The 12,571-nt window shown below is 37.8% G+C and overlaps 1 protein-coding gene across 4 annotated transcripts in view; it reads right to left on the bottom strand.

Moving 5' to 3' along the window:
* STIL (STIL centriolar assembly protein) overlaps positions 1-12,571 on the bottom strand; it is a 45,166-nt gene that overhangs the window by 15,763 nt on the left and 16,832 nt on the right. For all 4 annotated transcript variants that reach the window (XM_045858710.1, XM_045858726.1, XM_045858735.1 and 1 more), the window contains exons 9-12: positions 10,165-10,315; positions 7,927-8,036; positions 4,408-4,522; positions 2,048-3,016 (exon numbers count right to left, since the gene is read on the bottom strand). In XM_045858710.1, the coding sequence (XP_045714666.1) occupies positions 2,048-3,016; positions 4,408-4,522; positions 7,927-8,036; positions 10,165-10,315 (1,345 nt within the window). The remainder of the gene's footprint in view (positions 1-2,047; positions 3,017-4,407; positions 4,523-7,926; positions 8,037-10,164; positions 10,316-12,571) is intronic.

The following is a 12,571-nucleotide window of genomic DNA, read 5'->3' as shown; positions in this document are numbered from 1 at the left end:
ATAGTCCCAAAATTACATTCGGCCCTTTGAAGGCAACCATGAGTCTGATGTGGCCCCTGGTGAAAATGAGTTTGACACCCCTGGTTTAAATCCTTCTCTATTGCCTTTTGGAAAAGTGACTTAACCACTGTGAGCTTCCATATCATGTAAAACTAGTTGTAAGGGTTAGGAGATAAATAAGATAGTTGTAATCTAATTAATAGTTACTATAGCCAGGTCCTATACTAAGTGCTTATATATGTGTAACATGCATGTCTACATATATGTACCAATACATGTACAAAAATATCCAATTAAGGCCAAAAGATGAAGAGCTAGCCATTAGAAATAGACCAATGTTTCAGGCAGAGAAGCACATTTAAGAACTAGAGTGGAAACACATTCATGTTTTAAAAGAAGAAAAGGCACACTATTGCAGTTGAAATGTAGCGAACACACAGAAAGTGACAAGAGATGAGCTGGGACAGGGAGACAGGTGACAAATCTAAAGGGCTCTGAGTGCCAAGGTAAGGAGTTTGGAATCTGTTCTAATTGTAATGGTCTGCTATTGAGAGTTTTAAGCAGGAGCCCTATGATCTGACTTGAGCTCTAAAAAGATGGCTGTGGTGTCCCCAGACGCAGGAAACACGAGGGGACGGTACTGGAAACAACATGTATGGGTAAGAGAAGACAATCTGAATCAGGGGGTAGTGTGAAAGACGGTAAGGAGAGGTTCAGGGAATATCCAGAAAGTAAAGCCTGGGTTCTCGACACCTGGGATTTTGGCTTGAGTGACAGGATGAGAAGTGATGTCATTAACTGAGATATTGATACTGAAAAGATAATAACAGTTAACATTTACTGAGCACTAACTATATGCCAGGCACTATTCTAAGCCCTTACATAGTAACTAATTCAATCCTGAATAATCCATACACATATGTATATCCTCATTTTGTAGATGAGAAAACTGAAGCCAAAAATAAGATAACTTGCCCAAGATCACATGAATTTATGTTACCCAGAAACTGGATTAGAACCCAAAGATCTGGTGCCAGATACCAGCCATTTAATCATATATCACAGGAAGGGAGGATTTGGGGTAGGTGTGCGGAAGAAGGATGTCAGTAAGGAGAAAAAAAAAATACAACACTTAAAGACTCGTCAGTACAAGAGTATCATTAAAAGACTAAGAACTCTGCCATAAAGACCAGGGGAAAGAAAACTTTCAAAGTAAAATGAATGAAACAAATCTAGTATAGAAATACTTCTTTTCTAGAAGAGAAGAGGTATTTACCTTCTAAAGAGGTAAACTCTTCTCTAAGGGTTAGTATACATACCATTAGGTTTACAAACTAGAGCTGTATCAGAATCTATTGTGCAGCCCTTATAAAGGGTGGGGCAAAAGTAGGTTGTGGGTACACAAAACAGTTTATTCTTGTATTATGATGAATTATTTTCCATATGAAAAACTGTAAACCTACTTTTGCCCTACCCTGTATTTTGTTATCTATAATGGTTTAGTAACTTATATCAGCTTTTCATTACAGGCAAAAAATGAAAAGAAAAATACAATTAGGTTGTAAGGTAGGCACGCACAAAACAGAAAACAGAAGGCTTGTTTTCTAGTTTGATTCTACTTCCAATTAGCAATGTGTCATTAGGTAAGTTATTTTCTCTCTCTAATCTTCATTTTACTTAACTGTAAAACAAGGACCAGAATTCAGTTTCTAAGGCTCCTTCTAGTTTGACATTTTACAATTCTACTCCAAAAAATACAATTACTGAAGAGTTGCCAGTTATTTATTTTATTTTTAGAGAGAGGGGAAGGGAAGGAGAAAGAGAGGGAGAGAAACATCAATGTTGTTGCCTCTCACGTGCACCCCACTGGGGACCTGGCCCACAACCCAGGCATGTGCCCTGACTGGGAACTGAACTGGCGACCCTTTGCTTTGTAGGCCCAAGCTCAATCCACTGAGCTACACCAGCCAGGGCAAACTGCTAGTTATTTTTAAGAAACCATTTTAATACCAGGAATTAAACAGAACTAAAAAATCTCCCAACAAACCTGAGCCTGAAGTAGTCTCAGCTGTCTGTCTTGCTCTGTGAGGAACCTATATGCATCCGGGGACAGTCCCATCATTCCATGCTCTGCCCCAGTGTTGGGTGTGTGCATGCACACTGCACAAGGCCGTAGGTTACAGGAGTCCACGTGTGAAGGCAGTCTTGCCACAGGAGACGGTTCTACACTGCTGTGGGGAGAGCAACCGCCCATGCTTCCCTGCGGTCTCAAAGCTATGGGGCTGCTTGAAGAATAGAATGCATTATGATACATAGCTGGACATCCAGTTGGGTGAAATAATGAATGTTTCTGAACAGCTTCAGACTGGAGGTCTTGAATGGATCCTACTGTATTCATTCCTTGCCAAGAATTTATGGGACTGTATTGAATATGGCCATGATGTTGACAACAACTGCAAATATTTGTGGAATAGTAAGACGGTGGTGGAGGAGTAGGTATCTGAAATTCCATTGGTTTTCCTGAATTATGAGGTGAAAAAATAAAATTGTGTGGGTGAGACTGTGCAGCAAGAGAAGACTGCCTGGAATTAAATGTGGAAGATCTTACAGGATATTCTTCCTTGGGTACATTTCCAGAAGAAACTGTTTGCAGCTTTTCAGATGCATCAGGAGATGGTCCATTGAGAGAAGATGGTTTAACACTGTTCTTTATATAGGGGTTCTCTTTCTTACAGGTTGATGGCTGTCTTACTTTACAGTGCCCCAAAGGAGCAGTGCCCTGGTTTAACTGAGTTGGTAGCCCTTCCGAGGAAGGCTCTCCAGCTCCAGATGCTGGGCTGTGCTTCTCATCATAAAGCTGGGGTTGCAGTGGTTGCAAGTGTTCAGAATGGCTAATCACTAAAGGAGGATTTTCATTATTCACCACTTCCAAAGTATGAGGCAGAGGGTTTGATTCGATGCAATTGCTATCCAACACAAGTGAAAGTTCTGGAACTGATGGTTGGATCTTAGAGACCTGTAAATGGGAAAGAAATGAAAGAGGGACAAGTATTTTTTAGGAGAAAGATATATGCTTCACTTTCCATCGACCACTATCTCCCAAATTATATCCAGTCACTTATTTAAGGAGGTTTATTCCTTATCTAGACAGTTGGTAAATATTTTCTGGGCATCTTCTATGAGCTAGACACTAGAAATACAATTGTGAGCAAAATAAATAAAGTCCTTGCCCTCAAAAAATGAAACTAAGCATCTCACAAGCCTATATAAAGATGGAACTCCTTTTACAGGAACACTTTAATGTTGCTTAGATCAGAGAATACAATATGATAAACTGTTTTACAATAGATATTTTTTACCCTCCCTGCAAAACAATTATCACAGGCAAAATGCTTCAGCAGATTTAGTAGCAAATAATGTTTCTGAATCTTAAATAACAAAGAATCTTCCAATAAATATTTCCAAATATTTTCCACTTAGTGGAATTATTTATTCTTGGTACTGATTTGAACTAAAAGAGTTGGAAAACAGCAGAAAAGAGAAAACAAAATACTCACTGTGGTGAATTTGGTTATAATTTGATAATAATCTTAAAAAGTTTTTCCCATTCCAGCCCTGGCCAAGTGGCTCAGTTGGTTGGAGCATCACCCCATTCACCAAAAGGTTGTGGGTTCGAGTCCCTTCCAATCAGAGCACATACCTAGATTTCGGGTTTGATCCCCACTCAGGGCACATACTAGAGGCAAACAATCCATGTTTCTCTCTTACATCAATGTTTTTCTCTCTCTCTCCTTCTCTCTCTCAAAAAAAAAAAAGATCAATAAACATATCCTCCAATAAAGATTAAAAAATATCTTTCTTATTCCTTTTTCTTCTAATAAGCCATTAGTCCAATTACAGTATAACAATTCTAAAATAACTGGCTGGCTGCCTGTAAAAAATTATGACAGGAGTTCTTAGCAATTCATCTCCAAAAGCAAGTAGGTTTTCTCAGAATATGGTAATAAGATGTAATGTCAAGCTTTGGTGATAGAGTATAGAATGTTGGGTCTATATAGATTAAAAGCACCAGATTCTGAAACTAAACCTCTGCAATCAGAATTCAAGCTTTACTACTTACTAGATGTGTAATCCTGGGCAAGTAAATTAACCAACCTGTGCCTCAATTTTTTCTGGGAATAATTATTATATGTCCTTATAATTTGTGTATATATGGATATCTATTACTACATAAAATAATTATATATACCTGTGAGTATATATGCAAGTATCACCATATACATATAGATAGCTACATATATCTTAGAATAAAACTTCAGTAAGTTTTAGTCTATGTTATTGAGTAACATGAAGAGATTTTTAGGTTTCTAGCCATCAAATATGAGTACTTAATAAGATCAGTGATACCTTCTGACTCACTGGATGAGGACTTGGAATTGGTCTTGGAGAAAAGTCTTCATCTTCAACACCAGAATCATGATCACTTATTGGCATTTTCCCTGGAGTTAATTTTTGGGAAGACCTAAAAAGCGGAGGAGGAGACAGGAAAAAGTCTTCAGTAATCTAGTGTTTGTTCATTCTTTTGGAAGTTGAAAAAAGTCCTTTAGTAAGCTACAGTATATTTGGATCATTTAACATAGTATCTGACAATCATAAGTTATTTTATTTTTCAGGCCAATGTTGTTGCCCAGGACAGCTGGCCCAACTGGACCCATGCTTAATAAAACATCCCTTTGCCTGACCATGGCATGTTTAACCCAGTTATTCTTAATGTCACAATAAGTCAACAGTTACTGAGCATCTTCTGTTTAACTACTTTGAGGAATGTAGAAATAAGTAAGACATAGCACCTGCCATTAAAAACTAATCATCTGGTGACAAAGATGTATTTTCACTGTATTAAAGAGGAAAATCAAGTAAGGGATTACTTTTTCTATGTACTTATATCTGTGATGGGAAAATATTGAAACATTAATTGAGGTATCTCCTCCCACTTAGTCAGTATCACAAGTGGCCCAGCAGAGAACACAGAGCTGGGATTGAGTTTCAAAAGCTGAAATTAGAGTTTAAGATTAAAATTTGGAAGACTATGTGCATCAGGTTTTTTGCATCCTAAACCAGAGAGTCTCAATAGGATGGGTTAGGAAAGAGGAAAGAAAAGCCAGAACGAAGTTGAGAGAGCTTAGACATTAATGGGTACTGTAAGAAAGGGTCCTATAGCTTACCTCCCTAGCAGGAAGAACAAGAGAAACCCCAGGTAGATCTGGAAGATCTGACAGAAGGAGAGACCTTTGCCCCAAGCCCTGGTTGTCTAGAGAGGCAAACACAAAATTCTTTCTGTGTCAAGGTGCCGCAATGAAACAATGCCTGCAAGGTACATTTAAACAGAAGGGTCTGGGCTGGTCCAGTGGTAGAGGATTATCAGAATTCAACTAAAGTCAGTGTGACTAACAGAAAGGTCTGTACCAGTCCATACAAGGATCTGTACAAGGTTTTTCAACAACAATGTTAAAGAAATGTGTCTCCTTAATTTGGCTTTGTCTTCCATAATATTCAATAAAATCTTGAAGAAAGCCTTACAGGGGTGTCCAACCTTTTGGCATCTCTGGGCCACAATGGAAGAACAGCTGTCTTGGTCCACCCATTAAATACACTGTGACCCGTAATCACAAAAGAAATCTCATAATGTTTTAAGTAAATTTACAATTTTGTGTTGGGCCACATTCACAGTCATCCTGGGCTGCATGTGGCCCATGGGCTACAGGTTGGACACCCCTGCAGATAGTAAAGGTGTTCTTGCAAAGCTGTAAGAATATAGCTTTTGGATCAAGATGGCAGCATAGGTAGATGTGGCTCGCCTCTTTGCACACCAACATCAAAATTACAACTAAAATATAGAACAATCATCGCTCAGGAATGTCAGAAATTGAGTTGAATGGAAGTCTGACAACTATGGAATTGAAGAAGCCACATCCATCCACACTGGTAGGAGGGGTACTCCCAAGCCCAAGTGTGGTGAATAAAAATTTGGGAAGGATATCTCAGGAGTGAGGAGTCCCAGCGCCATGTGAGGCCCCCCAGCCCAGGGTTTCAGTGCCAGGAATATAAATCCCCACAACTTCTGGCTGCAAAAACCAGGAGGGATTGAGTTGGGGAAGAAACTGTTGGAGCCGAAGGCAGTTCCTTTAAAGAATCCACACTTAGACTCACCTACTCAGACTCATGCCCTCTGAGCTCCAGCAGTAGGGTAGCAGCTTAAGAGGTACTGGCATATTGGGAGAAACTGAAGTGTCTGGCATCAAGGTCAGCAGAGGCCACTGACTCTTTTCTAAACCCTCCCCAGCAAGCTGGTGCCATATCTGAGATTCTATCAATCTGGCTGACACTGTTTGACCCACTTTGGAGATCCCCAGAGACTCCACCCCAACCAATTTACAGGCCTACGGAGAGCAGAAGGTGGTGGTAAGTGGTCATAGCCAATCCTTGCAGCTAAGTGGCCTGGGTAAATCCCTCCACTTGACCTGTCAATAGCAACCAAGGCTCAATTACAAGAGGAGGGTGTACTCAGTCCACACGAAGAGTACACCTCAAGTACCCAGCTTGGGTGAGAGGGGAGGCTGTATCACTGAACCCTATAGGCCACCTACTACATTAAGACACGGAGTCAAAGCAGCTCTACCTAATACATATAAACGAACACATGGAGGCTGCCAAAACAAGGAGACAAAGAAACATGGCCCAAATGAAAGAACAGACCAAAACTCCAGAAAAAGAGCTAAACAAAATAGAGATAAGCAATCTATCAGATGCAGAGTTCATGAGCAAAGGGACCAAGCTTGTATGTGTTTTTAATGCCACCATATCCTCAGCCCTTGGCATATTATCTGACATATATGAAAGGGTAACTTTATGTGTTCACTTGGCAAGGTCACAGTATCCAGCCATTTGGTCAAGCATTATTCTAGATATTTCTGTGAAGGTATTTTTTAGATGAGTATCATTTAAATCAGCAGACCCTGAGTGTCGGTGGGCCTCATTCGACCAGGTAAGGGCCTTACCAGAACAAAGAAGACTGACTTCTCCAAGAAGACAGCAATCACCTTCAGGCTCTAACTGCAACTCTTCTCAGCCTGCCAGCCTACCCTGCAGATTTCGGACTTGCCAAGCCTCCACACTGTGTGGGCCAGTTCCTTAAAACCTCCCTCCACACACACACAGTCAGTTCTGTTTCTCCGGACAACCCTGACTAGTACAAAGGAACATCTTTACCGCAAAAGGTATACACTGACCCAAAAGGTCACAAGCCATTATATAATTAATATTCCCCAAGTGTATTTGCTTTAAAAGTTTTAAGTATTTATTTATTTATGTTTCAGAGAGAGGGGAAGGGAGGAAGGAAGAAAGGGAGAGAAACATCAACGTGAGAGAGATACATGGATTGGTTGCCTCTCGCATGTACTCTGACAGGGAGTACATCTGACGACCCAGGCATATGCCCTGGGCAGAAATCGAACTGGTGACCTTTCAGTTCATGGGTCAATGCTCAACCAACTTAGCCACAAGTTTTAAAACAATTTCTTTTTTAGGTAGAACAATTATTTTGTACAATAGTTTATCTAATAGGCTTAGGTTTAAGACTATAAGGAAGGGAAGAACAAACAAAAGGCAAACTAACCAAAACAGATGCTCCTTTATACTTTTTTCTCCTATGTAAAAAAGCAACTCAAATAAGAACCATATTAGAGCTGTCACTTCATTAAAATTCCCATCCAACTTCTGAGTATGAAGGGATGCATCTAAAGCACAGACATCTATGGCACATAAGACATACAAATAGTTTCATCAGAAGTAATTAAATTTAATTACTCATCAAAAACTAATAAAAATAATTTAAAAGTATACAGATAATAAAAATATATCTTTTACCTCTTAATTGAAAGATTCTTAGAAACTCTGTTGAAAAACTCTGTTTCTGCATTTTGGCTTTCAGCACTCAGTTCAAAATGTATTGGATTCTTGTCAGAAGGTTCAACATTCTGAAATGAAGTAGGTCACATTTTTGAGATGTGACTTAAAACACCAGAGAATTCTATTTAGATGAAAAACAGCTCTGAAACACTGGGGGATGAGGGTAGGGGAGGGAGACTTCTGATTTCTATACCTGTAATCTTTTTAAAAGAGCTGTTTCATAGAGATACAATTGACATATAACATTAGTTTCAGGTGTACAACATAATGATTCGATGTTTGTATGTATTGTAAAACGGTCACCACAGTGTCTAGTTAACACCCATTGCCATACAGAGTTACAATGTTTTTCTTATGATGAGAACATTTAAGATCTACTCTTTTAGCAACTTTCAAATATAATCAACTCTTAAACAACATGGGGGTCAATAGGTGCCGACCTCCTGAGCAATTGAAAATATGGTACAATGATAGTTGACTTTCTGGCATACATAGATTCCCAATCTCAGAACTGACCCTTGAACAATGTGGGTTTCAACTGCTAAGGTCAACTGAAAAATATCTACATAGAGGAGGACCCACCCAGTTCAAACCCATGTTGTTCAGCAACAGCCAACCCTATACAGTCACTATAGCCACCGATCTGTACATTATATCTCCAGGAACTATTTATTCTATAACTGGAAGTTTGTACCTTTACACTACCTTCACCCATTTCTCTTACCACCCCCCACAAGCTACCAATCTGTACTCTGTATTTATGTGTGCTTGTTTTTTACTTTTAGATTCCAGTATAAACGAAATCATATGTTAGTTGCCTTTCTTTAACTATTTCACTTAGTATAATGCCTTCAAGGTCCACCTGTGTGGCAATTGGCAAAATTTCCTTATTTTCTGGCTGAACAATATTGTATTGTATATATGTTCTACATTTTCTTTATTCACTCATCTATTGATGGACACTTACAGTTGCTTCCATGCCTTGGTTATTGTAAATAATGTTGCAATGAACATGGGGGTGCAGATATCTTTTGCATTAGTGTTTTCGTTTCCTTCAGATAAACACCTAGCAGTAAATGCTGCATCATATGGTAGTTCTATTTTTATGTAACCATCTTTTTTATACTGTCCATGTCCCTACTACAAAAGTGAAGTGTTAATCATCTATATTAAGTAACTCATTCAATAACTAGGGATTCAGTTAAAATAGTAACTTTGAACTGAAGATACAACCTAAACAATAAAATTAGTAAATAATATATGTCTCTAAAATAGAAATAAATTAGACTTCATTTAAGATTATTATATTTATAATTAAAATGCAAGAACTTTATTCATGAACTGATTCAACCTACAAGTATAGTGCAAGCAGGCATAAAATAAGATCTGAGTGGAAACATATGGTTATTCAGTTAATGTTTTTGAAATAAAGTGCAAAAATTTTAAATTATTGGTCTGAGACATAAGACAACTAACCATTTTACTGAGAAGTGGTCTTGGAATGTTTTTACAAAACAACACATGTATTTTTATATGTTTTATTAGGTATAGCAACAATCTACTCTGATTCCTAGGATTATACATGATTATCACTGACTTTTAAGTGTGAGAAACCATTTCTTATACCCCTACATTTTAAAAATAACAATTAGGGAAAGGAAAACACTAAAATTATAAATTAACTCTCAATATCATAAAATGATACAACATATAAATCCCTGATATATATATATTTTGACTTTATTTATTTATTTTTAGAGAGAGGGGAAGTGACAAAGAGAGGGAAAGAAACATCAATGTGTGGTTGCTTCTTGTGTACTCGCTACTGGGGACCTGGCCTGCAACCCAGGCATATACCCTGACTGGGAATTGAACCAGCGACCCTTTGGTTTGTAGGCTAGCACTCAATCCACTGAACTACACCAACCAGGGAAAAGTCTCTGAACTCCAAGGTTTTAGAAAAAACATTGGCAGGCTATTCTGTGGATAACCTCTGCCCCTGTATCATAATTTGGTTCTGGAGATATGACCTAAAGTTACTGAAACAAAATTAACCATAAATGAATAAAGTAATATTCAATAAGACTGATTATAAATATACAAAGCCTAATAGTTACTGTTTTAAAGTAAAGACCATTGGGCTTAAACTGACAGCACAAAGCTTTAAACAGTCATTAGTTAAATCAAATCCCTTACTTTGAAAAGATGTAATGTTTCCTTGCTGGTTAGTAGCTGGAATCGAAGGTCTGGTAAGGGACCATCACAAGGGAGGCATTCATAAAACTCAGGATCCTTATGTGTTACAGAATATAGAACTATAATGAAATTTCCAGATTCTGAGAAAACCCTAGATGAAAAAAAATGCCATTTAATTAAAATTTACTGAAGATAACAAGAATATACTACAAGAACTCTAAGCAAGTCTCTCCATCTAGTTAACAGACTAACTAAATAGTCTAACTTTGGAAGAAAACCTGGAGCAAATTCATGCTTACTTTTTAATGTTACTGATTTTAATTTTTAAGTACATTTTATTAAGAAAAAAATTCCTTGTAGAAACTTTGAACAAGAATATAAAATAGAAAATGAAAACCACCCCAATCTACTCTCCAGTTTAGTATATATATGTATATATATTTCCAGATTTTCTCCTAAGCATACAAAAACATTTTATACAATTTAAGAAAAACAAGGCCATATGCCACACATGATATACAATTGCTATTTCTTATTTAACCATGCTGGGTTTCTTTGCACGTCACTATTCTATATTATACCTCAAATGTCCTAATTCTTTTTTAGAAACTACCAGTATTCTGATTTATAGATATGCCATTATTGATTCTCCTAGACTTCCAGAAATGTATATTCAAATTAATATATTCACAATGTTTCACTATAGAAACATTGATAAAGTGAACATTTATTTATTTTATTATTCATTACATAACAAAAAGCCAGTAAGAGTCTTTAAAATATATACTGAAACCAAATATTTAGCCCTGACTGGTGTGGCCCAGTGGGTTGGGCATTGTCCTGCCAACTAAAAGGTCACCAGTTCAATTTCCAGTCAGGGAACATGCCTGGGTTGCAGGCCAGTTCCCCAGGAGAGGACACTCAAGCTGCAAAAATCCATGTTTCTCTCCCTTTCTTGCTCCCTCCCTTTCACTCTCTCTAAAACAAATAAATGAAAAAAAAAAAAAAAGAAATAAAACCAACTATTTAAATACTTTCAAATAGTTGTCCCTATTTTGTAAAATGTTGAATGAAAAAATAACTTGGGCCCTGGCTGGCGTAGCTCAGTGGGTTGAGTGCGGCTGCGAACCAAAGTGTCGCAGGTTCGATTCCCAGTCAGGGTACATGCCTGGGTTGCAGGCCATGACCCCCAGCAACCGCACATTGATGTTTCTCTCTCTCTCTCTCCCTCTCTCCCTCTCCCTCTCCCTCTCTCTCCCTCCCTTCCCTCTCTAAAAAGTAAATAAATAAAATCTTAAAAAAAAATAACTTGGGTATATATTATAACAAAACAAAGCAGTAGAGGCTGAAGAGGCAGAACGTCTATTCTCCTCAACTATCTCTGGGATCAGACAAGGACAGTGCTGAGAATGCAATGAAGTACATACTAACCTAAGCTACATTAAGCAGTGCTAGCTCCTCTCTGGCTCAAACTTCCCTTGAATGGATTGGAAATAATTAAAGAGTTCACTATCAAAGAAATTCCCTAATGCTTCAGACTGAACACAGAGTGAAAAAGCTCAAAGATAACTTTACTGGGTATTTACTGTGAATAAGAACTTAAAGCAAGACCAATCATTGATAATTAAACAACTATGCAAATACACTAAAATGAACATTTGCTTTATTATAAATAAACCTAATTGTCTTTTAGAGTTGAAATAAAATGTGAAAAGCAAAACTTTAAAAGCATCTGAAGAAAGCACAAGAGATTTTTTATTTCAATCAACACTCCTGGAGTGGGCAAATACTTTCTAAGCAAGATAGGAAAAAGTTTTATAAATATGACTTCAAAAAAAAGGCTATTTGGGAAAAACACCATTAATCAAGTGACAATCAGGGGGGAAAAAAAGCTTCACCATGTATTTTTATAAATATTATTTCTCTCTATATTTTACATATAAAACACACGCATACACACATGGAGGCATGCACTCCTGAATGACAGGGATATGTCCTGAGAAACGCATTGTTAGGCGATTTCATTGCCGTATGAATGTCACTGAGTGGACTTACACAAACTTAGATAGTATAACCTATTACACACCCAGGCTGTATGGCATACCGTAGTCTATATGTGGTCCGTTGTTTGACCAAAATGTTGTTATGTGGTACATGAATGTATATAGAGAATGAGAAAGAGATAATGAGCTATTTCGAAGCAACAGGAAAGGATGCACAATCCAAGAGAATAATGGCAAGAGACATGAATAGAAAGCTCCCAGAAGATGGTTATAACACATGAGAAAAGACCACCACCATTACCTCTCTGAGGTCTTGCTGCTCTCCCCACTTCCCTCACTCCTCTTCAGCCACACTGGCTTCCTAGCTCTTCCTTAAAGATGCAATGTGATATTTTGCCCATGGC

This window comes from Phyllostomus hastatus, unplaced genomic scaffold (assembly GCF_019186645.2).
Source record: "Phyllostomus hastatus isolate PE091 unplaced genomic scaffold, TTU_PhHast_1.1 phas_contig_147, whole genome shotgun sequence".
In the NCBI taxonomy this organism is placed as follows: Eukaryota; Metazoa; Chordata; class Mammalia; order Chiroptera; family Phyllostomidae; genus Phyllostomus; species Phyllostomus hastatus.
The sequence above is the reverse complement of the archived record's forward strand: the minus strand, read 5'-3'. Positions and strand labels throughout refer to the sequence as shown.